This window comes from Myripristis murdjan, chromosome 14 (genome assembly GCF_902150065.1).
Source record: "Myripristis murdjan chromosome 14, fMyrMur1.1, whole genome shotgun sequence".
NCBI lineage: Eukaryota > Metazoa > Chordata > Actinopteri > Holocentriformes > Holocentridae > Myripristis > Myripristis murdjan.
Genome location: NC_043993.1, coordinates 4838202 through 4865821, shown reverse-complemented (window position 1 = coordinate 4865821; position 27620 = coordinate 4838202). Strand labels below are relative to the sequence as shown.

Genomic DNA, 27620 nt, shown 5'->3' with positions numbered 1-27620 from the left:
GCGCAGCGGAGCGGAGTAGGAGGGCCGGTGGAGAGACGCAGCCATTCGCCCCCTCTGCTGTAGAAGTGAAACGGGCGCTGAGGTTGAGCTCCACATTGTAGCTGCGGACAGCGCAGAGCTCAGACCTGCGGGGCAAGAAACTCGCCGAGGACTTTTAGGTTGGAGAGGAGGTCGAGAAGCTGCGTGCCGCGGCGCGTAAAGACGCACCGAATTTACCCAAGACGCCGCCACAGAGAGGGACTCTCAACTCCAACACACGTTTTATGTCAATCTCCTGTCTCTTTTTCTCATCTGTTGTTCCGTCGGATTTTTCCACAAACATTTTTAGAGTAAAGATAGGGTGCCTCGGGACGCGTTTGTGCTTCAGTCCCCCCGCTCTTTCTTTATGTCTTTTTCTCTCCATGGATTTAGCGCTGTGAGCGGCCGGCCGGAGTGGACTTTGTCCCAGGGATCAGCTCCTTCCTCCGGTCACCAGGAGCCCAGCAGCTGTCGTTCATGTTTCGGGGGGTTGTTTTGATGGATTTATAAGCTCAACCCCCCCCCTCTCTCTTCTCAAGCGGATCCACGCTTGTCGAGAATCTCCCACAGACTCGTTTTGAACAGGATACAGTGGATACAGCACCAAATGAGGATTTCAGTATTTACTGGTATCGACAGGGACTGGGAGTGATTGGCTTTTTTCCTGGTGCGAAATCAAACCGGCCCCTGGTCTTGACTACGAGGACAGAGCAGGAGGAAAGGTGGGTCAAGACAGAATTAGACAGCTGGAGATTCTTGGAGAGCCGCGATTTCATTCATTTTCAGCAGACTTGGCCGATGGTGGGCTGCCCACTGCAAAGAATATGCAGCTTAACGGGCCTTTTAGTCTCATTATCAGACCCTAAATAACATTTTCCTTAACATGACTAAAAAAATCGTGCTAACGGGGTGGAAAGGTTCTACTTTCTTTTCTTTTTCTACAACTTCCAGAAAAGTCAGCTCTTTTTTTAAATCAAGACAGGAGATTTCTCGTAATGTCTTAACTGTAGAGCGGTCAAAGAAAATCATGTTTGATTCAGGAAAGCTGATTTGCTCTGGAGACAAACTGATTGGCAGTGTTTTTATATTTATTTTCGTACTTTTACAACTGTCTTAAGAAAAGCACAGTTTAGGATCAAAGTAGCACAGTAAAGCTGGTAAGATGGACATTTTTTGCAGCGCAGAGCGGAGCCTCTGTCAGTAGACATTGAACCCTTAACATTATGAGGTGAGTCCGTGTTTGTCCGGAGAGAAAAGGCTATCGTTCTTCTCACAGCAGTGACTTTATTGATAGGGGAGCTCACTTCTCTTAAGGACTGTGTGTTGCATTCGGATCGTGGCGGTCCGGTTTTCCCAGGTTTCCTTGCGGGGCTCCAGGGGGTCCCTGGAAAAAAAAAATCCCTGTAAATGATTAATTTCACCATTATTTCATTCACTAGGAGTCCACACAATGGGAGAGTAGTGCAGTGACGGTTTTGATGCTAGATGACAGATGAGGCTCACTGGGATGCCCCACTCTTACAAACGGAGGTTTGTGCTTTCAGTTTGAGTTTATTTGGCTCCTCGGTATGAAAAGGGGCACCGGGGCCCCTGACTTGACACATCATCTTCTCCTTGTTGGCGTTTTTCCAGATATTGCATTGATCTCAACACGTTTGCCAGATTGTGCCATATCGATTTGATCGACTGCACGCACACACACCATACGTCTCTGTGCCTGCAGGCCTTCTAATATGACTAACAACTGTGGCACTAAAACGCAGGTTTTTGGTTAAATATTCACCTAAGCACTGTTGGAGACTAATGGAGCAGAGGACTGCTTCATGAAGTGAGATTTATGACTGAAACATGTAGTGAATGAAAAAAAAAACACCCAAATCTCCAGTCAAGCTTTTCTTTCCGTTTAAGGGCTAAAACCTCATTGGAGATAGGTTTTTTTCCTCTTTTTTTCTTCTTCTACAAATAGTCAAACAGTGGTGCTGAACACAGCGGAGGGCAGCAGCCAGGCAGCGTGCCAGGCGAATTAGCAGCAGCAGGAGAAAAAAGTTTTCCAGTCCTTAATTGAGAAAGAATACGTTTCATTCAGGAGGAACGCTGGTTCATTAAACGGTGTGTGTGTGTGTGTGTGTGCGTGCGTGCGTGCTTGCATGGAGCGCACACACTAGGGACTGGCGCCTGTGCGCAGTTGGCTCGGACTCCTACCCCCCACCCCCCATCCAAAAAAAAAAAAAAAAAAAAAGCTATAATATTTCTATAGGGACTTACAATATGTCTGTGGTTCCCAGTAAAGACTTTATAATGGCTTTATTAACACTTTTTGTTTTTTGTTTTCTTGATTGCCGATGGGATCTATCGTATTGCTATTGGGAATTAGAGCGTTGCTGTGATATTTGCATAGCACCCTCCATAGATTTATTATAGGATTTGAGTGTTAAGCAATACTTGGCCGTTATCATCATTACAGGATGTTGAGCAAAAGCTCTTTGATGTCTTGATTCAGTGAAGTGTCTCACCGTCAATTAAGTTATCATCCATATTTTCACCCCCCCTCCCAAAAAAAACCCCAAAAACCAACAACTTTTGATATCAATCTGAGAGTTTTATGTTGCTCTAGAGCTGCTGTACATGGTACTGGGGCTTCATGTTGCTGTTCATACTGCTAAAATCTCCATTTGTATTTGTGAAACTGCATTGGAAACAAGTGGTATTATTTTATCCTACTGGCCAATTTACTTTTTCCCTTGTTTGAAACCCTGTATTAAAAAGATAAATCTCCACTTGCTCCAATAAAGTACATGAAAAGATGAAACCCCTCCAAAAAAACAAACCAAAAACAAACAAGCACAGAAATGTTATTTTTTCACCATCTTCCCAATGCCAGTTGAATTTCCTAGCATTGCTCATTCAGATAGCTTCCTGGCAAGTCTGGAGTGTTTTCCTAGTGAGGGCCCATTATCCCGGGGCGGGCTGTGCACCATCCATTGACAAACAACAGGCGGTTAACAGCCCTGCTCCTTATTCATGACGCAGGAGCCCGTGGACAATGTGAGGCTGACGGCTGGGACAGTTAGCAGGACATCTGGTTACGAATACAGCCAGCCGGAGTCAAAACAGGCTCCGTCTCTACCTGTTTAGCCCAACAATTGTTTTGTTTTTGCAGTCAAGTTGACAACTGTGCAGAAATGAAATGGCCCTACAGGCTGCGATGACTTAGGCTGCTCTCCAGCCATTTGAGTGATAATGAAGATTGAAACTGTACAGTCAACAGGCCGAAGGCTCACGTGCGTCTCTTTGCTTCCACAGGATCCAGATTCCGTGTCTTAGTGGGTTTCCTTCAGGTTGCCAATGCCAGGGATCGGGGTGTGAGGCCAACCCCAGGCTTCAACTTCTGATTTATTTCCTCTCACCTGAAGACACACACGCTTCACGTCCAGAAGATGGCGAGGGTCTGCGCGCTCTGCGTACTCATCCTCTGCCTCACAGATGGAGTCTCATCTAGAGCCATCGATGAAGGCCGAACCAAAGGTAAAGATTTGAAATGTCCTCGCAAAACAAAACAGCACATCTATGTTCTGCTGTGTCCAAAATGAGATATAAACCCTTTAAAAAAGTGACACCCTGTGTTTGTAGATGATTAAGTCTCTACACTGGTCTTATCAGTCAAATTCACAAGGTGGGTCTACAACAGAGGAGACGGTCCCATCTCCACTAAATGAGATATTGTAGTTGTTGAGATTCTGGGGTCAGGTATAGTCACACATGAAGAGACAAATCAAAACTTAAGAGTTTCTGTTGCTATCAAACATCACAGACCAGCCGGGCTGGTAAACATGAGCGAGCTGATGTCATAGTGCAGGATTTTTGAGTATTGCAAATTTTGAGTCAGTTTTGTCTTGCTGCCATTTGGTGGCATCCATGTGCGAAGTTTACCTGTGCAGTTTGGCTGTCAAAACCCTCTGACAGACTGAAGCTCTTTCTGTCTGAGAGGGTGTTGGAGCTCTGGGTTGGTTGGTGTGTTACTTGGTTGTCTGGCTGGCTCGGTGTTGTGCTGCACTTCTGGCCACCATGCGGCATCACTGGAGCTCCATCTTAACAAGTCATTTAGTCTCATCTTCACTGTTAAAATCTGTGTGTTTCTTCAAACAAGGAAAAAAAAAAATGTGCCAGTGAGATGAGATAATCTCACTTGATTCCAATGCTAATCCGCATGTTTGCAGATTTTTCTTCCCTTCCTGTCATTTTCTCAATGCTAGTTGGTTGATCTGCCTTCTACCATTTTTCAATATATTCACACTTGTTCCCTGAAAAATTCCTGAAACAAGTGAAACTGCATCAGCAACAAGTGGGATTATTTCATCCCACTGGCACATTTTTTTTTACCTCGTTTGACAAAAAAAAAAAAAAAACAAGTTTCAATGTAAGACTAAATTACTTGTTAACATGGAGATTTTTTGCAGTGTTCCACTTTTTGTAGTGTCACACTGCCTTTTTTTTTGTCACACTGCCTTTTTTTTTTTTTGTTTCGTGTTGAGGTTAGAAGAGTTTAAATCCTCAGCCCGTGCCCTTGACCGGGCCACTTATCTCTGCAGCCCCCTGATGTGAATGTATGAACCTGTGTGAATGTGAAACAGGGTGTTGCTGGAGGAAGTGTGTTCAGTCAACTTTCCCTGGATAAATAAAGGTAAACCCCCCCCCCAAACAAATTCACATCATCCGGCCCCCTTCACTATAGCCTTATACGTTACAGCCGGCTAACCGAGCGTGGCGGAGGCGTGACCCTCCGAAGTCAAGGTGACAGGAAAAGCGATAGAGAGGCTGTAGTCAATTCTGAGAGGGACGGAGGGGGGGGGGGGGGGGGGGGCTCCCAGTGTTTTTGCTGCCATAAACTGTGCTACCTGATCCGTCCAAGGCCCTTAGGCTCGGAAGTGTAAATCTGCCTGGCTGCGTGCCAGCTGTAGAGGATGAGGGGGGCGGGTGCCTCTCCATTGATGTTTTTTTACAAACAGAAGAGAGAGAGAATGACAGAGAGTGTGTTGCGGACGGTGATGTAAGAATCGAGGAAAGGATAGACGCAAGGAGGAGCAGAACTGCGGAGGATACTTGACTTGTCACTCAGGCTCGTTTTCCGTCTGAAAGTCTCGTGAAGCACACACGATGCATTTGCTTTTCATCCGTTCATGTGTTTTTACCTTATTGGAAAACAAGATTTCAACCCTGAAGATGCTAAGATGAAGATTATCTGCAAGATTAAATGACTTCAGGTGGACTTTTTTCGTCCGTGCTCCTGAGGTTTATGACCTGCTGGTTCCTCCCTGTGGGTTTGTTATGAAGTGTAGATTGATGACAGATAAAGTGGTTTGCTGCCCTGCAGGCACGGGGCTCGGAAGCTCTTTCGCTCTTTCTTTTCTCGCTAGCCTCAGTTTACGCTGTGGGGCCGAGCGAGACCAGCTGGGACTCGCTCCCAAGCTCCCAGCGAGTGTTTGACGGAAAGCAAAGAGCAGGAACTCGGAAGGGGCCAAACCTGAGATGTTAGGTTTACATCACTTGCCAGCAAACATAAAATAGTCACATTTCAATAGCACGGAGTGGCAAAAATTCATAGTGAACAAACTTTGTGAAGTTTGTTCACTATGAATCTTGGAAAGATATTTGGCTCCTGATTGTATGAGACATCGCAGGGAGCAGCTTTTGGCGACAACAGCTGCCTCAACTTTCATTTCGCTGCTGTTCATGTGGCTTTCAGTGCTGATGCAGCCCGACATGTCAGCATTTATCTAACATCTAAATGTTTGCCCTTCCTTTTGTCAGTGAGAGTTTCAAAGAAATTAATATGATATTTCCCAATTATTATGAGATTTTTTTTGCTGCACTTTGGTGAGGATTTTGCAAGCATACATGTTGGGTTTCAGCAGCTAAATCCACAAATCTTCACTGTATCATAAATAGAATACCGAAAACATCACAACATCGATAATAACTTGATTCCTGGCTTCTACACCGCAAAAAAATCTTCATTTTAAGAAATCATTCCAATACAGTTTCATGTGTTTCATCGTTTTTTCTCTGGGAGACAGTAGAAATGTGTTGAAACAAGGCAGAGTAAGGCAGACCAGCCCACCAGGATCAAGAAAATGACACTTGACTCAAGAAAATTCGGAATCAATTTTTACTTTGTTTGAAGAAAAACAAGACTTTAACACTGAAGATGAGACTACGTGGCTTGTTAAGATGAAGATCTGCTGGTCGTGACTGAAGCAGCGACTGACGGCTGCTCACAAAATCCATTCATGAAACTGAAACTTTGGCTCAAGAGAGGGAAGAGGCGAGGAGAGTCACGCCACGAGAGAGAAAAAGATAAACTCCTCCTTTGTCAGTTAACAGCGTCTCCCTATGACAAAACCCCACACCCCCTGAAGATGACTCCTGCTGGGAGGAGGAGGCGAAGGTCTTGGTGTCCTGCAGAGGGACCCACAATGCACTGCTCAGATCCCGACCAGGGGGAGATTTCATTCACATGGGAGAGCAGGTTCAGAAATGTAGAAAGACAGAGGAAAGGTTGGAGGAAAGATGTTTCTCCACACACACACACACACACACACACACACACAGGTCTGGAACTGTGCTTTTCCTTCCCCTAGGAATCCACTTCATGTAAAACATCCTTTTTTTTATTAATTAATTTCTATAAACGACACCGCAGACCTCACAGATGAGTCCCCGGGCTTTCCTGTCACCCCACTAATTTGATATCAGCTCCAAGTGGGGCATAAATCACAGCGCACGCCCGAGATAATTACATGTCTAATGTTACTAATCACACGCTGCTAGCTCCAGGGATATGATTTGCATGACCCCCCCACCCACCTCTTAACTTTGGGACAGATATGCACACATGAGATTCTTGTTTTCTCATCTAATATAAGCACTATATATATATATATATATCTGTATATGATTTATAGTTTTATACAGATGGTGCATTTTAAAGGACAAAAGTTAACTTGGCGCATCCTCTATAATTAATTAACACTGTACAATGAATTAGGGATAGTGCCTCCCCCCCCCACACCTACAAATACAGCAGTTATGCAGTTAACTGGGCCTTTGATGATGACATTTTGACACATGGACCATTTTTAACACTGAGGAATCAGAGTGAATGCCAAACTATGCTGTCCTTGGCTCTCGTCTGTGTAGAGAGGAGCTGGCTTGGCATTTTTACAAGTGCATCTGCTGGTCAGGATGTTCAGGCCACAGCCAGAGCCGCCTGTCTGGCTCTGTTGTGCCATCGCAGACTGTCCCCGGCAAACGCGAACCCAGACCCAAACCGTCCCATGACATTGTGGACTGAGGTGCAGAGGTGCTCCGACAACCTTTGGGTCGTCACATCCAGCAGCTTTTCCTTTAGTATTCAGGTTAGGTTTGGCTCTGTGGTTACTTCGGCGACATCAAAAATTTTAATTTGCTGCAAGCAGTCCTGATTGGATAGCATTTTAGTAGCAGTTCTTTAGTGAGGGAGCCAATCAAGGATTCAATCCAAACTAAGAAATCAACAATGCACTTCTGAAAATGGAATTTTAACCACTTTAAATTGAAACGCTCAGCCCCTCTTCACTGTCCTAACTCGTGGCCGTGCAGGGCTCTGCTGCGGGCCTCGCCGCTTGGCTCGCAACAGCGCAGCGGCCTGTTTGTGTTGTGTTGTGTTTTGTTTGCCCCCTCGCCTCTGGGTGACAATTCACACTCTGCCACGAGTTCAACTCCAGGCCACCGTCCCCATCCCTGCAAGTTCATTAGCATGGCTCTGAGAGTGTGTGTGTGTGTGTGTGTGTGTGCTATCTGTCAGCATGCTGGAGGATGCTATCTCTGTGATCTGCAGGTGACTGCTGGTTGTGCTTTGTTCAAGGTTGCTCCATATAGATGATAATTAGTTAACAAGGCTCGCTGGCGTCTCAGAATCTCAACATGTTGAACACAAAGGACGTGGTTCACATCCAGGGATGGGAATTTCCAGCACTAATCAACTTGTTTCTGGAATTTTCTTCAAATCAAGTGTCATTTTTTGATCACTAGTGAGGCTGATCTGCCTTATTCAACATATTTATCCAAGAAAAATTGCTGAAAAAGTGAAACTGCATTGGAAACAAGTGGGATTATCTCACCCCTTGTTCAAAGAAAAATATGGATGTTAAGACTGAATAGCTTACTGAAATGAGTTTTTGGAGTGATGTGGGTCACACTGAGAACGCACCCACATGTAATCATCATCACTGATGGATCTAACGCTTAAAAATCCACCATTTTTCATCTGAATTATCACTTACAAACCCTTGAATTTGGTGGGCAAGTGCTTGTGGCTATCTGGGTTTGTCTGGAAACTGCATGGAGCAGGAAAAAAAGCCCGATCCAGCGCTCAAAATCCCTGCATTCACTTCCCTCTCGACGACATATGCACTGAAGTACTTTTAGTTTCAAAACACAGCATCAACAAATATGAGAAGACTGTCCCGTTAGTGCTCAGGTAGCTAATAATCCCTACAGCAAACAGCAAACCCAATTAACATGTTATATACCCGCCTTTTCCACTTAGGCTCAAGTCAAGCAGGATTTCCATGTATTCACTATGAAAGCACAATGCCAGTATTATGCAGCCCGACAAATATCCTCTTGGTGCCGGGCCTGAAAAGGCCCATGTTGTTCTCGGACTATTAAGCTGACAAGTTGCTTGTGTGTTCTCCACCCTGCTTTGGGCCATAAAGGTACACTTAGGTTCTGCAAGTTGTAAATTGCACCTAAGATTGAGAGTATGTTGATAATAATAATAATAATAATAATAATAATAATGATAATAATAATTAGTAATAAGGCTATGCATTCATATTATGAATCTAATTTGGCAGGGTAATTTACAGCTTTTTTTTTACCCACCAGGTCCCAGTGATTTTACTCTTCTCCTGCTTTAAACAACCACTGACCTATCTGCATCATATTCCACTATTTTAGAGCATTTCCATAGGGTACTTTATCTTCTGACATAGATAGTAACTTTTTCTTCTGAGTGTGTATCTCTGGACGATTAGAAAAAGGCAGCGCTACACTCCGCCAAGGGAACAGATTGCCTTTTCAGCGAGCGCTTGCAGGAAGCAATCAGACAGAAAATTGCCCTGGAAAATTGCTCGTTCTGAGTGACTGAGCTCCGGCCTCGGCCAGGGCACGCATATGGCTGAACAAGTGAATGAGTGAGCATGTAAATGGGCGAGTGACCCAGTGAATGGACAGTACAGCGGGTGACGGTGACACGATAGTAGTGGGAGGGGGGGGGGGGGGGGGGGGGGGGTTATCAGGACACTCTATCGCTGGATCCTGGTCGCATTAAATGACAGCAGTTGTTTAGGAACATGTTGTGCCTCTCCTGCCAGACCTTTCAGAGGTAAACTGAAACCAGCATGTGTTTTTGTGAGTTTTCATCCTGTTCGCTTGGGACACATTCACGCCAAACATGTTTCCGGTGTCTTTTTTTCCCCCAAACACCGGAGGGATTCATCCTATGACTCGGTTTGTCCGGTCAGGTAACAACAAAACAGTTTGGCACAGAGATGCCTTAAAAATCAACTGGAGCTAAATGACCTGAAAACAGGTAAAAGGAGAACTGACCGCAAACTTCAGGGAATTGTGAGCAGAGCAAATAAACTGTAGGTGGGATTAGACCCTCACACTTTCTCTTTGTTTTCCTCTGTACCCCCTTTTCCCCTTCCTCTCTTCCTTCACCTTTTCTCCATCTCTCCTTTCTTGGACTAGACCTACGGGTCTCCAGGCCTCTGATCCTGCCCGGTTACCCAGAAAACACCACAGCGGTTTTAGGCGGCCAGGCGAAGCTTGTGTGTAAAGTGCACCGGCCGGCGTCCACAAGGGTCCAGTGGCTGAAGACGGAGGTCGGCGTCCCGGGGAGAAGCCAGGGAGTGCAGCCTCGCCTTAGGCCTCTAACGGTGAGAAAAGAGCAACAATAAATAATAATAAAAAGCACAAATTCAATTTTTTTTATCTTCTTTTCAAGGCTTCAGTTTTTTTTCTTTTTTGGAACATTTCTACAGACCGGTTCCTGATTTCTTGTTTCTGTTTTTCTGGACCCGACTGATCCATATTCAGAGCTGTTTTTGAACATGTGCATCCATTTGGAAACATTACCTTTCACCCACGGGTTTAACGTTTTATTTGTCATGATGTCCTCAGGCCCTGCAGAGCAACGCCTCCAAGCTGAACACTCTCCATCTGTCCAACATCACCATGGAGGATGCAGGAGAGTACATCTGCATGGCGGAGACCACGCACGCAGGGCAGACGGTGCAGGCCATGCAGTCTGCGTGGCTTGAAGTCCTGCCGGGTACGACGCATGCATCATCATGTCATGTTTTTTTCTTGATGGACAGTTCTATACAAAGCGCCCCACAGCACCACAAGGACATGAGTCGGAAAGAAATCTCTAATCTTGCATGACTTTTCTGCCCATTGTCAATTTAACAACATAGTACATTTTTTTCCAGTGTTGATAAAATGTTGATATTTCAGTGACATGCTATGGTAAGGTCAAAGGGACTGCAATAGGATTTGCCAAAATCTTTAATCTCTCTGTCCTATAAACAAGCTGCTTTTCAGTCCAAAGTGACTTGTTTATAAGCCCTGGTTAGTTTGTAACTGGGCAGTGTAACACAAACAGAATACAGAAAATGCAATGTAACGTGGCAAACGTTCAAAACTACCAAAAAAAACCCTAAATGAACTCTGATGGGTGTGGATTTACAGAAACAATGGCACGGTGTGGATTGTCACACTCTCTGAGTTAAGTTAGCACTGACTCTTTTGCAGTGTGACAGTGTTTAGTGCCAGTCTCCACCCAGGGAGCCACACAGCAGCTTGTTAAGTGTCACTTTTATTGCCCTTCACCACAGTTATTCATGATGTTTTTTTTTTCCCTTCCATAGGTACCATCATTTCCCGAACTGTGGACCTGACAGCTGCTGAAATCCCTGCAGGTAACTTTACCAACAAGTAAACACCTAAATGCCTGTGGAAGAAAATGTTTGGAAGAGAACTTTCCCAAAAGTGCATTTTATATCGGGGTCAAAGACTTTTAGTTGCATCTGCTGTCAGACTGCTTCGGTTGTGCCCTTTGCACGCCTTAAAAGAGCTTCTCTCCGATCGCCAGCGAGCACGTCCGCTGTCACACAGCAACATGTTCATTAGCTACGACCTCTCTGTCCACCTTTCTTTCTTTCTTTCTTTCTGGAGGGAAGAAGGGAGGGAGTTCACTGTGTTAGCTAGCTTGCTATCACTCCCACAATAATGCAGGAGAACAAGGAGAGAGGGAGGAGGAGGACAGGCTGGTTAGGCCTCTGTCTCCATGGTAACTTCATTGTGTGTGTGTGTGCTGGGCAGGGAGTCAGGGATAATGGGGGTGAGGAGTTGAGAGGTCATAGTTGAGGGGATAGCCACTCGCTTTAGAAAGGAGATGAATTAAAACTGAACAGCTCTGTGTGTGCGTGCGTGTGTGTGTGTGTGTGTGTGTGAATGATGGAAAAAGCGAGCACAAAAGCAGACCTCCATTATGCTGATACCTTGATGCTCTCTGGTCACAACAGATGTCCTTGAGGACCTGAGTGAGGACACCACAGAGCACCTGCTGCTGGAGCCGGGCGACGTCCTGAAGCTGCGCTGTGACATGACCGGCCGGCCGGGTGTGGCAGTCAACTGGTACAAGGAGGGAACCCGGGTCCTGCACACACCCCGCATCCAGATCCGCGGTGCCATCATGGAGATCACCGACGTGACCTACGAGGACTCGGGCGTCTACGTTTGTGTTCTGCGCGGCTCCAAGGAACCGCTGAGGAACTTCACCATCACCGTGGCCGGTGAGGACGGGGGAGGTTTTTTGGGTCTCTCCGATTTAAACTGAAAAATGTCAGTTCTACAAGCCTGAACAAACTGCTGGATTTGTTTCAGCTAGCGTGCCAAAAGGCTATTTTTGCACACACACTGAAAGTACTAGTGCTGCCACAACTATGCCATGCCATTTTGCAAAAACAAAATCAGTCACTTGATGTTGTTGGTCATGCAAGTTTCATTGATTTCCAGAAAATATTTCTTTTTACCCGGCTTCTTAGTGGGTGGCCTGACATGAACCGATTAACCAGATGAGATTCTGCTTTGTGTGTGATTGGCATATGAAAATAGAGCCGTGGCGTAGTTCAGCTTTCAACAACTTTTGATGTATGTTTGGAAAATGACAGAAAGTGCCCCATTCTCTCCATCAAAGTATTCCCCATACAGAATACATTGGCTCAGTCTGTATTTGGACATCGTGGAGCTGAATGAATCCACTTTGTCTCTTTTAGGTAAATCCCCGTTAGTAACACACTGGCAGCCATCGCAGAAATGTCTCAAACAGCTGCCGACTCCTGCGGATCAAAACACTGGGAAAACCTGTGTGTTTTCATCCTTTCTTCATCCTCTCTGTGTTTGTCACATTTCCAGACTCGTTGGGGTCGGGGGACGATGACGAAGACAACGGCCTGGAAGATGCATCAGCCGAGATCGAGAATGACCAGGTTTACTTCTCGAGAGGTGTGTAGCTCCTGCAGATTGCTCAGTGTTTGATCATTTCAGGGTTTTGAAAACTGGCTCATTCGCTGCTACCTGTCTGCCTATAGGTCCCTACTGGACCCACACCCAGAGGATGGAGAAGAAGCTGTACGCTGTGCCTGCGGGTAACACGGTGAAGTTTCGCTGCCCGGCCATGGGCAGCCCCATGCCCAGCATCCGCTGGCTCAAAAACGGACGTGAATTCAGAGGGGAGCACCGCATTGGAGGTATCAAGGTGAGGAGGACGTGAGGGGGACTTTAAAGTAAATTAGTAAAGTAAGAAAAGTTTATTTATAGAGCACATTTAAAGGGGCTGTACAACGGGACATTAAAATACAAAGGGTGAAAAAAACACACCAACTGTTTTTGATGTCCCCCCCCTGGATGGTAAATGAAGATTAAAAAACAGCAGGGCTTGTTTCGTGTCCCTCCTTCCACATTCTGCTTGTTATTGCCTGTTATTGTCTTGATCGTAACCCCCAGAGGGCTGGAGAAATGCAAAAGAGTGAACACAGAACTGTGATTTACAATTTCAGTGCTTGTTTTGGCAGTGTCTCGGGAACCCAAAATGGGGCATGGATTTATATGTGGTTGATTCCCCCACATGACATGAGTAATACTATATTTTCAAGAGCTCTGGCGCAAGAGAGCACCATTTTCATGCGTGACCCTCACAGAAAAAAAAAGTACAGGAAGCTAAGCTGATCCCTAGTGGTAATATAATACCTATTTTTATATCAATACTTCTTTTCTTGAAGTATGAACACTTTCATAAATTTTTTTATATTTGAATCAACAGCGACGTCCGTGCCAGGAAAGTTTCGAAACAGACGTGAATCGAGCTTTACAATTACAAGTGAAAGGCAAGGCGAGACAGCAACAAGAGAAAGGTTCTGTGTGTTTATACTGACTGAAAGACTTACAGTCAACTCTGAGTTACCATAGAGACAGACGGTGTGTCACGCACAGGCAAGTCACTGCAGTTTACCGGCTCAGTGGCCAACATGGACTGAAAACAACGCTGGTGTCAGTCGTAAACGCCTCCTCAAAAGCATTTCCGCAAGAAGCGCAGCCTTGCATTTTTTTTTTTTACCTCTGCCACCGAGGTTATATTTTGTTCGCCTGTCTGTCAGCAAAATATCTGAAAAACGTTAAGACTGGTTTTCTTTGCAATTTGGTGGTCAGAGACGCCTCAGGCCTAGAAGCAAATGATTGCATTTTGGTGGTGATCTGCATCTCAGATTTCTACCATGAGGCCACTACCGCCATTAACTACGAAAGTAAGAGGAGACAGAGACGTGATTCTAAATCTGGAGGGTGTGTGTTTGCAAATCAGTTTAAGAGATAGGGTTGGAAATCATTTCAAATGAAGCTTTAGCTTTTCAACAGTGTAAATAAACCATAAAAAAATTCTCCAAAATGAATTCTACTCAAGATTTCTTCAATTATACTCCCGTTCCCCTGTTTTTTTTGTTTTTTTTTTACCTTGCCAGCCATGAGGATTTAATCCAGGGATGTCATCCTGTTTTGAGACTGTCAACAGGGATTTGGGGCTCTAAATAATCTTGAACCTGAACTTAAACTTGATATGGATCGCATTTTAACAGCAGAAATCTTGTTTCCTGTACATCCTCATGTTGTTATTGTTGTGTTTTTTTTTTTTTTGGCCAGCTGAGACACCAGCACTGGAGTCTGGTGATGGAGAGCGTGGTGCCCTCAGACAGAGGAAACTACACCTGTGTGGTGGAGAACAAATATGGCTCCATCACTCACAGCTACCTGCTGGACGTCCTGGGTAAGTTTCACCGTCTGGCGTGCTGAAACATCTGAGAGTGTGTGTGTGTGTGGTTGTTGCCTATGTTTCAGGCCTGCCTTTTTCTCTGTGTTTGTGTGCGTGTGTCTGTGTGTGTCTGAAAAGCTCCAAGGAGCGTTGGAGTTTCTGAATGCCGATTCAGACACATTTTAGGCTAATGTTGCTGATTGGGCTGTTTTCATGCCAAAAAATGTCCAGAATTGCAGTGAATCCACATTTGGTTCTCTGTGCTCTGTGAGTAATTGTTGTGCTGTTCATATGCAACAGAGAGCAGTAGAACAATTACTTTATTTGTATGAAAATATCAAGGGTTTTTTTTACTTTCATGCTCAGTTTAGTGGAATTTTATTGTTTTTTGATTTGGCTGACTATTTATGGAAACAACAGCACAATGACTGCATAGCGCTTGTGAAAAAAAAAAAGTGTACTTCATGCTCTCAAAGCCTCCAGTCTGATGGCGGCTTCACTGAGTCAGGGGACAACCGGGGGTGAGCGGAAGGTGACAGGGGCGCCTGGCGTCGGCCGTGGCGGGTAGGAAGCGGACGGTCAGGCGTCCGCATCAGTTTTCTACCTGACCTGTGACAGCAGACGGAGGACGGCTGGGGTTTGTTTGTCCGTTTGTTCGCTGTCTGTCCACTGTGGGGTCAACCGCCGTCCCAGGAGGAACAACGGGGAGAAAAAGACTAACGAGATGACTAACGAGAGCAGAGAGCGAGAGTAACCAGAGATCAAAGAGAGCCGGGCGACCAGATCTGTGCACCAGGCTGAAAACAAAAAACTTAAAGAGCCGCGCTAATGGAACTGATTCAAGAATGAGATACCCTGCTCTTACAAAACAACTGCTTGTATAACAACACATTGTAGGTGACTGTGACTAGTTTTTAAGAACTTTACTTTTGATGATATGGGCATCTGCACGTACAGTGAATATACAGGTGAATTTTCGTCCAAAATAAATGTGCAGCATTTTGAAAGAGATTCTTTCAGATAGAGAAAGGCCCCCGACAGCCTGGATGGATGACTGGATGGTTAGCTGCGTAGTTGCCTGATTGCCTTACACTCTTTTTGTTAGTTAAATTCAGTTCACTGTTGCTGAAGTTGTCTGTGCAGATCAGGATGGGTCATGATCAGGTTCATCTTTGTGCCAAGAGTCCAGTCCATAATTCTGTTATAATCGCTGGTGTGGAGAGCTCATCCAAAACATTTGTGCATGGAGCTCTGTTTGGTCAAAATATGGCTTTCATAGTGGTTTGTACATTGATGTAGTATTATATAACAGGCCAAATCCAAAAGTGCAAAATCCTCTGAGATGCAGCACGCACAGCCTCGGGCTTGGATACCCGTCTAAATATCAAGGACGTGGTTGTGGAGGGTGGGCAGGATGTTTTTAGACACACAGCTCCCAAGTGAAGATTCCTGTTTCTCCCTGTGTTTGTCCTACTCACATCTTGAACTATGGACTCCCTGTGGGACAAGTGTTTCTGTGGCCGATGGCGCTCTGTCAGAATTAGGCCACGCTCGGCTGATCAGAGGAATCTCCCTCGCTGTGTCCCTGACTTACCTTTGAACTGATCCCCTCGGCTCCTTTTTAGCTCTGACTGGTTTCATCGGGGCCTTCTCTCACCATCTTTTGTTCCTCTCTCCACTGGCTGCAGAGCGCTCACCTCACAGGCCCATCCTGCAGGCCGGCCTACCATCCAACACCACGGCGGTGGTGGGCAGCGACGTCCAGTTCTACTGTAAAGTCTACAGCGACGCCCAGCCTCACATCCAGTGGCTCAAACATATTGAGAGGAACGGCAGTCGCTACGGTCCTGATGGGACACCCTATGTTCAGATCCTCAAGGTTGGCTGCAAATTAGGAAAAAGAAATTACAAAAAACGTAGAAATTATGGATGCATAAATTATAAATATATATTTTAAGTTAAATTACAAGAAAGGTTCCATAAAATTACCACAAAAACTGTAATAATAACAACAATAACAACAATGCTTAAAAAAAAATAATAATGAAAAATGAATAAATAAATAAAGTGAATTTTGTTAAGAGAACTAAATAACACCTTTCAAAATAAAATCATGCCCTTGGGCTCCTTTGATTCAAAAAAGGTTAATTTCACCAAACACATTATTTGCTGTTGATTTCAAGGAATCTTTGGATGACTTTGACAAAACCAGACTTTTATCACAAAGACTGTTGCTGTTGTTTTCTAAATGCTAATGTTGGTGTGTGCAGACTGGCAGCCTGAACATGTCCGAGGTGGAGGTGCTCTACCTGTCCAAAGTCACCATGGAGGATGCCGGAGAATACACATGTCTGGCCGGAAATTCAATCGGCTTCTCCTACCAGTCGGCCTGGCTCACCGTCCTCTCAGGTACAGGACGAACCGTCTGCTGCGTGATTCATCCACTGAGTGCTGGGAAGATTTATTCACTCAGTAACTTCACTGTTTGCCTGCTTCTATGGTGGTTGAAAATACAATTGATCTCACGTGAGTAAAAAAAAATAAAAGATCAACCCTCTCCTCCCATTCTCATAGAGGAAGAAGCGGCGGACGATATGGACACCATGGAGACCAAGTACACCGACATCATCATCTACGCCTGTGGCTTCCTGGCCCTCATCATGGCCATCGTCATCGTGGTGTTGTGTCGGATGCAGGTTCACCCCAGCAGGGAGCCGTTCGACGTCCTTCCTGTCCAGAAGCTCTCCAAATTTCCTCTTCGCAGACAGGTACAGGACATTTCTAAAACACAGTGGGAAATAAACACCAGCTACCAGCCAAATGATGGTGGCTGGAATGTCTGATTGGTCTCCAAGACACTTGGATAGTCAGCTTATTCTGATAATAAAGTCAAGTGGCTGATGACTTTTGAGATGACTGCCAATGCAGTTGATGGACAAAAAGGATCCTGCACCACCTGCAAAACATGGTTTCTGATTGCACACTGCAACATATTTTGTTAAAAAATACTGTAGTCTCACACTAGTGAACGTTCCCTTCCTGTGTCTCGTCCTCCAGTACTCAGTGGAGTCCAACTCGTCGGGGAAGTCGAGTGCATCACTAATGCGGGTGGCTCGCCTCTCCTCCAGCTGCTCTCCCATGCTGGCTGGAGTCATGGAGTTTGAATTGCCCTATGACCCTGACTGGGAGTTCCCCCGAGAAAAGTAAGTTGTCTGTGATCTAGGTACTATTTTGGCAAAAGCTCCACTTCTTACATAATTGTTGATATTGCATAAATTAAAATATGTTTGAAGTACCGTAACAGAACCCTTGCGCAGGCGGTGTTCTCAGTATAATAGAGCTATGAAATGGTGCACTCAAATTATAAAATAGATGTGTAGTGTTTGGAAATGAACTACAATTTGGAGAAAGACATTTTTTGCTTTTAATTTAGCTTGATGTATGAAAGTTCTGCCCCTTGAAAGGAAAAGATGTTTCTGGATGGAGTAAATTTGGTTTGGCTCCCGGGACCGAGGCTCACTGAAACATCCTTGCACTCTTGTCATGTGGGGACCCAAAAAGAAACAGGCCCGCAGCCCATTTTGGGCCTACCCAACCTATGTTTTATGAAACCAGCGTCTAAATTATGGACTACAGTTTTCATTTGGAGCCATTTATTTTCACTAACTTTTTCTTCTAACTCTCTCTCTCTCTCTCTCTCTTTCTCTCGCTCTCTTTTGCTAGTTTAATGCTGGGTAAACCTCTGGGAGAAGGCTGCTTCGGTCAGGTGGTCAGAGCTGAGGCCTACGGCATCAACAAGGACTGCCCAGACCAGGCAACCACTGTGGCTGTCAAGATGCTCAAAGGTAGGAGACAATTACAGCGTAATGAAATAATCACAGCAGTACTTACGATATTACACCAAGGCCACTCTTTCTTAGGAACATATGCTTGTAAAAACGCAGAAACTGCAACACATCTCTTTGAGGTCATTGTGTTTTGCCACATGCAAACATTTTTCTTGTAAGAATCAAATGAAATGCCAAGGTATTACCATTTCATTGATTTTTTTTTTTTATCCCTCAGATGATGCCACAGACAAAGACCTTGCAGACCTTATCTCGGAGATGGAGCTGATGAAGGTGATGGACAAACACAAGAACATCATCAACCTGCTGGGAGTCTGCACACAGGATGGTGAGTTCACATCTGCTACAGTATGGTGATCCCGATCATCACATCTCCATCTCATCACACCACCCTCTTTTTGTTTCAGTTTAATTTGTTGATTTAAAAGAGCAGTGTAGGTGGATAACACTCTCACCCATCTGGTCTGTCCCCTCTGTTAGCCTGCAGAAGAGTCAGGGTTTCTTGACTCCAGCACCTATAGCTTTTTTCAGCGGATCATGAGAGGGATGATGAAAGACGACTGCTTCCTCTTAGTTAAAAACATTGTGACATGCACCCTCTTATTTTAGAGAGATAACAATGGCTCTCCTTTACCTTCCTACCACCACCCCCTTGTTAAGTCCAAACAAACTAACTATTGCTCCTAATTTAGCGACCTAATTTAGTGTTTCAACTATGGTGGTCCCATGCCTCCAGGCTACAGTGACAATGCAAATAACCCCATCCCTCGTTCTCCCCCTCCTCCACCTTGTCCTATTTGCGCTGCCCTCAGGTCCCCTGTACGTGCTGGTGGAGTATGCATCCAAAGGCAGTCTGAGGGAGTACCTGCGGGCCCGCCGTCCTCCAGGCATGGACTACACCTTTGATGTGACCAAGGTGCCCGAGGAGCAGCTCACCTTCAAAGACTTGCTGTCCTGCGCCTACCAGGTGGCAAGAGGAATGGAGTACCTGGCCTCTAAAAGGGTGAGTTGAGTTTAGAGGCAAGAGGTACATGCAGTATGTTCTCTCACCTGACTGGGATGGGCGAAGGAACGTTTCTAGAAAACGTTTTGTGGCATTCAAGAGGAAGTGGAGGTCGATGTCACGATATGGTGTTAACGGCACAGTCAAAATTCACATTAAAACAACTTTGGAGTCTGTTTTGAACTGATTTCGGAGACTGACTATGACTATGGACGTCGTCTTGCCTTTCAGCACAGTGTGATTTTTACGTGTTGGTGCTTTGTGTCAGGAATTTTGCAACATGAATGTGAGATATTTTGATGCAAAAAAAGGAAAACGCGGCGGCATGCATATGTAACTTTTAGTATGGGCCCAAGGCAGATGTTTTGCTTGGTTTTGTTTTTAAGAGCGTAACTTCAGAATTGTAGATCTTAGCCCCATGGGGACGTTTAGCTGCCACCTACATTCCTTTATACATCAAACGCAAATCAAATTTTGACGTATCCCCAGGCTTCGAAATTCTGGCTATAGGCTGGCAGCAGGATAATTAAATGTCTAACCTTTTGTTGGCTTTATGAGCTGTATAAGCCTTGAAGGAGCTGTGGATAGCTGTAATATCAGGACTGGGATCAGCTCTGCGTGCTTTGGTTTGGTCTTCAAGGGAGTGACTGAAGCCTCGAGGGGGGTCCTGATTGGGATTGAGTTCCTTTGCGTAAATCTCTGTGGCTTTTTATGTGGGCACTTGGCCTTCGAATGGGTGAGCTTGGCCTAGAGTGGGTTTTGATGGCAACACACACCCTCTCCCCTCCCCCCCTGTTCCCGGTCCTTTTATTTTCCCAGCATGCTCTCTGTCTGCGTGCCTCTTATCAACATGTCTCTTTGTCTGGCAGCCGGTGTCTCCCGGCTCAGACAGGCATTCCTGAGCAGAGTGCTGGTGGAGGTTCAGTCCTGTTTACCCCTCTCCATCCATCTGTCCGTCTGTCGCAGGGCTTTGTCCTTTTTAGCACTGCCATAAATCTGTTAGCAAACAGGCAGCAGAGCCGTTGTCTGGGTGTAGGCATCGGGTTTCTGGCTCTGAGGCCTTGAAAGAATGCAGGAGTCTGAAACTACCCCTCCATTACGGGGGGACCCGCAAACCAAGACTGTTTCATTTTGCACATCCCCACAAATCCCACGTCTATTTCAAATGAAAACCAAAATAAACTTAATGACATCCATTCAATGCGGCCAACAGCGCCTTTCTTTCTTCCCCCAAAGGGTTGTTTTTCGTTAAACTCCCGGGTTTCTATTTGAAGATGTTTTAATTTTGTTGCATTCACTAAAATGAGGCACTGTGTGTTGACTTTAGACTCATGAGTCTTTTCATTTTGGAGAAAACTGCAGCGAGTCATTTCTATCCCGCCAACCTATGTGTTTTTACATGGTCTCTCCAAAGAGTAAAACCACAGCCTGGGATGGACAGGGACATGTAATTTCAGAGGGCTAAATTCAGAAGAACACTTCATGAACATGAAACTTTAAATAGTCTTGTACAGTGTCTGACACAGTGTAACTCAAATTAACCCTCTTTCTCGCTCTACTTTTCACTCAAAGTGACAGAACTGTAAATTTACACTGCTGCCAAGACACAAACAGTGTTAAAACAAGACAAAGCAGGAGAGAAAACACAGGATTAGTTTTAGGGTATTTTGATACGTTGAGACCTGGTCACAAAACTAGAAATGCGATCCTACTTCAGGACCACTAATTGATGTGGAGACCCACCAGAAGTTGGCCGACAACCCGTGTTGGTTCAGAGATTTAGATTTTGTCAGTCCTCATTTCTCTAACGCGTTCTCTCTTTCTATAGTGCATCCACAGAGATTTGGCAGCCAGAAACGTTCTGGTGACTGAGGACAACGTGATGAAAATCGCTGACTTTGGCCTGGCCAGAGGGGTCCACCAGATCGACTATTACAAGAAAACCACCAATGTGAGTAGTAGTAGTTTAACAGGAATGGGATCCCAGCAGTGTATTTCCAGGAATTCACTCAGTTTTAGTGCTATCGCTCCCATTCATTTCCAGTCCTGTTTTCCATAATTAAGAAGTGGAGCAGCATTGCTTTCCTTCACATTCTCCCTCAAAGCCAGGATGCTGTCAGCTTAATGCACAAGTCACTTACATTCATTTCTAAAAGAACGTAGTGTTTCCAAGGTTTATCAATAAGTTTTTTGCTCATTTTTAACAAGGGGAACACTACACAGCTAAATTGTTTATTTGTTGTGAAACTGCAGTCCACAGTGATGTCATATCAATATACTGTCATTGAATTGGCTAACAAAAAACACCAATAATAATAATAATAATAATAATAACAACAATAATAATAATGCATAAAATCTTTTTTTGAAGACATCTGAGCTGGAAGAAAGTCCTTCAGTGAGAGGAAGCAGTCAAATAAAGTGTTGATCCTTCCAAAGTGTCCATGAGCAAGGCACTGCAAGTGAAAGAAAATCTGCCCATGGGACCGATGAATTTATGTTATCATTATTATTGTTATAATTAGAGGTACTTGGTACTTGGGTTGCAAACAGGTCAAAGGTGACGGTGAAGTTCCCTGTCCGGTAGTTGACGGCACAGCCAGTTTACCAGCCCTGCTTGTAAACACGGTGGCATCTGTCTGCGCCACATCCAGACTCCTCCTGCCTGGCTCCATTTTCAGCTTTAATACTCTTCAAGACAGATGTTTGATGTTTCCCCCTGATTGGCAGCAGGCTTAATGGGACTTAATTAGAAAAGAGGGGAGACGAGGAGGGAGGAGGGAAAGGAGAGCAAGAAAAAAAAAGTACTGCAGTGAGACAGAAAGAAAGAAACAAGCAGGGGGAGATGAAAAGAGAGAGCTGCTGTGAAAAGCGAGGCTCTCCCCCCTCTCTCTCTCTCTCTCTCTCTCTTGCTGGCAGAGTTGTGTTGGTAACAGAAGATGCTAACGCCGGTGCTGCTGTGTGTTTTCAGGGACGGCTGCCAGTGAAGTGGATGGCACCAGAGGCCCTGTTCGACAGAGTCTACACACACCAGAGCGACGTGTAAGTCCCAAAATTCTCTACGGAAACAACATTTCGGTTCCTTCCCTGTCATCTCCTCAATAACTTCATTTCACATCATCTCTGTGGACTCCATCTTGATCCACAAGGTTTGAATGGCTCTCTGCTGCTCCTAACGCCGTCTCTTCCCTTCGGCGTCTTGCTCAGGTGGTCGTTTGGCGTGCTGATGTGGGAGATCTTCACCCTGGGCGGCTCACCGTACCCCGGCATCCCTGTGGAGGAGCTCTTCAAGCTGCTGAAGGAAGGACACCGCATGGACAAACCCTCCAACTGCACACACGAACTGTAAGCAGCCACCTCGTTTTTTAGACTACATTCAAAACAAAGTTTTCTTCAATGGTTTCAGGATAAACATGTTTGCTCACTGGACAGCATAGAGAGCACCAGGGAGGATGTGAGAGGGAAGATACCTTTCTCCATTCTATAATCATGTACAGTGGTCGCTCGTTTATCGCGGGAGTTACGTTCTAAAAATAACCCGCAATAGGCGAAATCCGCGAAGTAGTCAGCTTTATTTTTTACAATTATTCTAGATGTTTTAAGGCTGTAAAACCCCTCACTACACACTTTATACACTTTTCTCAGACAGGCATTAACATGTTCTCACTTTTCTCTCTTGTTTAAACTCTCAAAGTTCAAACCTTCGTAGAAAAATAAGTCCAGTATTATAGAATGAACGCATTCTGTACTGTACAGGAGACACGCCACGGAGGAGATTGATTGACAATGGTCTACAGTCGCTTAGCCAATCAGGACGCAGGACACAATGCGCTGTAAAAAAAAAAAAAAGCATGCAAAATAATAAAAAAAAAAAAAATCAAAAAAAAAAATCCGCGAAACTGCGAGGCCGCGAAAGGTGAACCGCGTTATAGCGAGGGACAACTGTACACTTTTAAGAACAAGAGTAGTGACTTTCAGATTGTGAGTTGGGATTCAAAAGTGTAATATTCCCCAATATTACAAAAGCTTCTCACACACACAAAAATGGAATGGACATGGAAAGTGTTTATGAAAGAGAAAGCCTGCAATAAATAACATGGGATTTGTTGGAGTGATTCCATAATCACTCCAACAAATGGTCTAAATCCACTGCACAACAGCTGAAAAGTGGTTTTGGACTACATGTTGTCTGTAAAATGTCTGTCCACCGCAACCTCCCACAAATGTCAGACTCTCTGTCTCTCCAGTGTGTGACGCTCCACTGTGGTTGGATGGTCATTAGTTGGTGCATTAGATTATTGCCAAGTGCCATGTCTTTGTTTTCATCTTCATATAAAAAGGAAATATGACCAATATTGGCGGACACTTAAAAACAAAAACAACTTGCCCTAGCAATCAGTTGTTGAGAAACCTATTTTTTTTTCCTGTCTCTGCAGGATGTGGTTTTTTTCTTTAACATTAAGGAAACCTGTTTACTCCCTCCAGCACAGCTGCGTTTTATTTGTTTCGACATCTCAAAAACGTTTGCGCAAAGTTTACTTGACTCTTGGATGATGCCCGGAGAAGGAAAACTTCAACATGTGTAGCATCTTTTAAATAACGTACCGGGTCTAATCTTTTCCAAAGCCAAAAAAACCACAGAAATTTGACTTGATAGCCCTCTAAACAGGCGTATGGATGCTAAAAATAAGTCGGGGTGTTTTTGTTCCCTCAGCTACATGAAGATGCGTGAGTGCTGGCACGCTGTTCCGACCCAGAGACCGACCTTCAAACAGCTGGTGGAGGAGCTGGACAGAGTGCTGCTGTCTGTCTCTGACGAGGTGTGTGTCCAACACTGCCCGCACACTGCTCACACAACACACACACCAACACACGCAGGCATGCCTACACTGTCATGCAGCTACTCCCAACTTTTGAAATGCACGCACACACACATGCACACTCTGAGACGCCCTCGCACGCTGACGTGTGTGCACGTGCACTGCAAAAACTCAAAATCTTACCAAGATTATTTGTCTTATTTCAAGTCAAAAATGTCTTATTTCTAGTCAAAATATCTCATTACACTTAAAATAAGACATGATCACCTCAGAAGTAACTTGTTTTTAGACAATTGTCTCTTGTTTCAAGTGAAAATTTGCTTGAAACAAGTGAAAATTTGCTTGTTTCATTGGCAAAATTTGGTTCTTGTTTCTAGCTAATTTTCACTTATTGCAAGTGAATTTTCACTTTTTCCACTGGCAAATTTTGCCAATGAAACAAGCAAATTTTCACTTGTTTCAAGCAAATTTTCACTTGAAACAAGTGAAAATTGTCTAAAAACAATTTACTTCTGAGGTGATCATGTCTTATTTGAAGTGTAATGAGATATTTTGACTAGAAATAAGACATTTTTGACTTGAAATAAGACAAATAATCTTGGTAAGATTTTGCGTTTTTGCAGTGTGTGCATCTATTTTCTGCCACTCTTTCACAATCCACTGGCCGGACGTCCCCAAGTACACAAAATATTTGAACTGCTGAAAAAGTGAATGAACGACTAGCGAGCGGTCTGACACACACACACCGCCTCTGTCTCTCACTTCAGGCTCGACTCAGGTCAATGTGAACTCTTAAGTGTGCTTTAATTTGCGCTGCAGGATCTAGATATTAAAAGTGTCCTCCTCTGTCTCTCTGGTCTGCAGTACCTGGACCTGTCCACACCGTTCGAGCAGTATTCCCCGTCGTGCGAGGACACGTCCAGCTCCTGTTCCTCCGACAACGACTCCGTTTTCACCCACGACGCCTTGTCCACCGACCCCTGCCTCCTGGGCTACCAGGACGTACGCTCCCGAATAGACATGAAGGCGGCGCTCCGATAAACACACACACACACACACACAACGAGCACACACACACGCACACACACTGCCACACACACATACATTCACACGTCTCAGAATGAAATAAAAGCTGAGATGAACACATGAACACACACACAGAGGGCTTTCGCATGATGTTGAACATACGCTGGCGGCCATTTTGGAGGTCCATCGCTGACGTTTCATCAGTTACAGCGAATCTAAAGGGTACTAGTCACATGGGGATTGATTCTTTTAACACTGAGTTTGTGTTTTTAGGTAATGTCAGTCTTATTTGCACACCAGCTAATGTGCGTAGAGGCTAATATTAGGTAGCTAGCAGTTATATTACCATGAACATTGGTTGGTGTGTTGAATTAGCTCGCAGGCTAGTTAGCTCGCTAATTAGCCAGAGGGCTTGTTAGCTAAGTAGCCTGCTAACAGCGGACTCACAACTATTTTTCAGAAAGCTCGGTGTTTTTAACCAATTTTTTTTAAAAAATATATACATTTAGTGATTATATAAGTACAACAACAGCAATATTTCCCTGGACCTCCATGATGGTGCCAGAGAAAGCCGCTCTATGTAGCTGTACATGAACATACACATATAATTATGCGTACATGAACACTCATATGCACGTGGAGCACTGGGGCCGCTGGGCTTCATCTGGTGATGGAAGTTTGTCGAAACACGCTTGATCGTGGGAAGGAGGAGGAGAAGAAAGGAAGAAAAACAAGACCATGGTACTTGAGACTATCAGCTCTGGCACTGGGCCCGAGAGCAGCTCTGGTTGGCAAACGGTGGCACTAACGCAGCAGGAGAGCCTGGCACCTGCTCCCGCCAGGCCCCGTCCTCGCTTCGTCTCCCTGTCCTCGCCTCGCCGTCTCCGCCGAGAGGGACGGACGGACGGCCGACGGACGAGCATCTCCTCAAACAAACTCAGCCGAGACCCCAAACCGGGGCTTGAAACCTAGAAGATAAAGACATTTTAACAAACAAACAAAAAAAAAAAAGATTTATTTTGATATGTTAAAAAAAAGAAGAAAGTGATTGTTAAATATAAATCTCTCTCTATATAAGATTATTTTACTTATTTTTTGTTGCTTATTTAAAAAAACAAACAAACAAACAAACAAACAAAAAAAAAAAAAACGGTCTTAAATCTCAGGATCTCTCGTGCTAAGAAGTTGCTGTATAGGCAGCAAAGTGCCTGAATTTGATTTCCTGTGAATATATTAGAATATTGAAATATTGTATGTACATATCAACAGCAAAAAGACAATTGCCTTTTTATATATAAATTATTCTAAATGACATGAAAATGAAGGTGTTATTGGAGGTGAAAAAAGAAGATAATGTAATTTCGTTTTCAGCTGCCAAACGGTCCACAGCTCTCACTGTCTTCATTTTGGCGTCACATAATGAAATGACCAGTTTGAAATACTGAAAAATATTTTTACAATGATCACACCAAATGACTGAATTTTGCAAAGCTAGCTTAAAATATGGCTCTTACTTTGGAAATCCTGGCATGTTGTCATGATTTGGTACATTATTCTGGCCTTAAGCTGCTGTGCTTACCCCCCCAAGGACCACTGTGCCAAATGCCGTTGTAGGACAAAAACACACACCTGCAAAAAAAAAAAAAAATCAAAAGAATTCATATTTTCTTATTAATGACCATGTATTTCTCAGCTCATGTAAGTGATTTGGAGCAGGTTTCGCCAGCCTGAGAGTCACTACAGACGTCAACGGCCATGCAAACCATCACGTGAAGGCAAAATGTTGTTGTCGTTAACGTTATCGTCGCCCGACAAGAGCCTCATGCTTCTGATTGTTTGCCTACGCGGCTTCACTGTAAGAGACAGTGTGGCCGGGGTGGGACTCGCTCTGAGAGGACAAAATGACGATTGGGCATGGGGTGGGACTCGGTGGGGAGCTGGCCCGGGCCCACTGTCGCTGCTGACAAGGCGGTGGGGGGAGTGGGGGGGGGGGGGGGGGGTTGGGTGGGTGGTGTATTGAATGTGAAAGCCTCTGTGATTGATTTCAAATGGAGGAGAAGGGGGAGGGACCCTCCTTTGTCTTGCTGTAACTCTTTAGCCAGCTCAATCTGTTGGCCAGGGGTCTTCAGGTCCGCAGCCCGGCTGGACAATGGGGCTTTGCAGACTTAATGGGTGTGACTATAGGCCAGAGGGGAGGGGGGTGGGGAGGGTAGCAGGGATGGGGATTGCCTGGGCTTGTGTGCAAATGAAGAGGCCCCTTATTATGGTAATGGACTCTTCTTCTTCTCCTCCTGCTCTCCCGCCGCCTTATCTCCATCCCAGGCCACCATCTTTTTAATATACAAATGTTCATTCAGATTCGGCGCTCCGCCACTGGGGACCGGGGCCTGGAAAACAACCCCTCAGGGGCTCCGGCTCTTCTCCCGAATCCGACCACAAGCCTGTCGCGATGGAAAAACAGGGACACATAAAAAAATAACACACTGCTAATG

The 27620-nt window shown here is 44.9% G+C and overlaps 1 protein-coding gene across 1 annotated transcript; it reads left to right on the top strand.

Annotated features, from left to right (window-relative positions):
- Positions 1 to 27106, top strand: fgfr4 (fibroblast growth factor receptor 4). The gene is made up of 21 exons (XM_030069015.1): positions 1 to 740; positions 3322 to 3543; positions 9814 to 10001; positions 10246 to 10396; positions 10995 to 11045; positions 11652 to 11921; positions 12544 to 12633; positions 12720 to 12886; positions 14323 to 14446; positions 16120 to 16310; positions 16702 to 16840; positions 17006 to 17199; positions 17489 to 17634; positions 18155 to 18276; positions 18497 to 18607; positions 19092 to 19282; positions 21111 to 21233; positions 22254 to 22324; positions 22490 to 22627; positions 23997 to 24102; positions 24967 to 27106. The coding sequence occupies exons 2-21, from the start codon at positions 3456 to 3458 to the stop codon at positions 25141 to 25143; spliced, it is 2838 nt and encodes a 945-aa protein (XP_029924875.1). The 5' UTR covers positions 1 to 740; positions 3322 to 3455; the 3' UTR covers positions 25144 to 27106.
- The last annotated feature ends 514 nt before the right edge of the window (positions 27107 to 27620 follow it).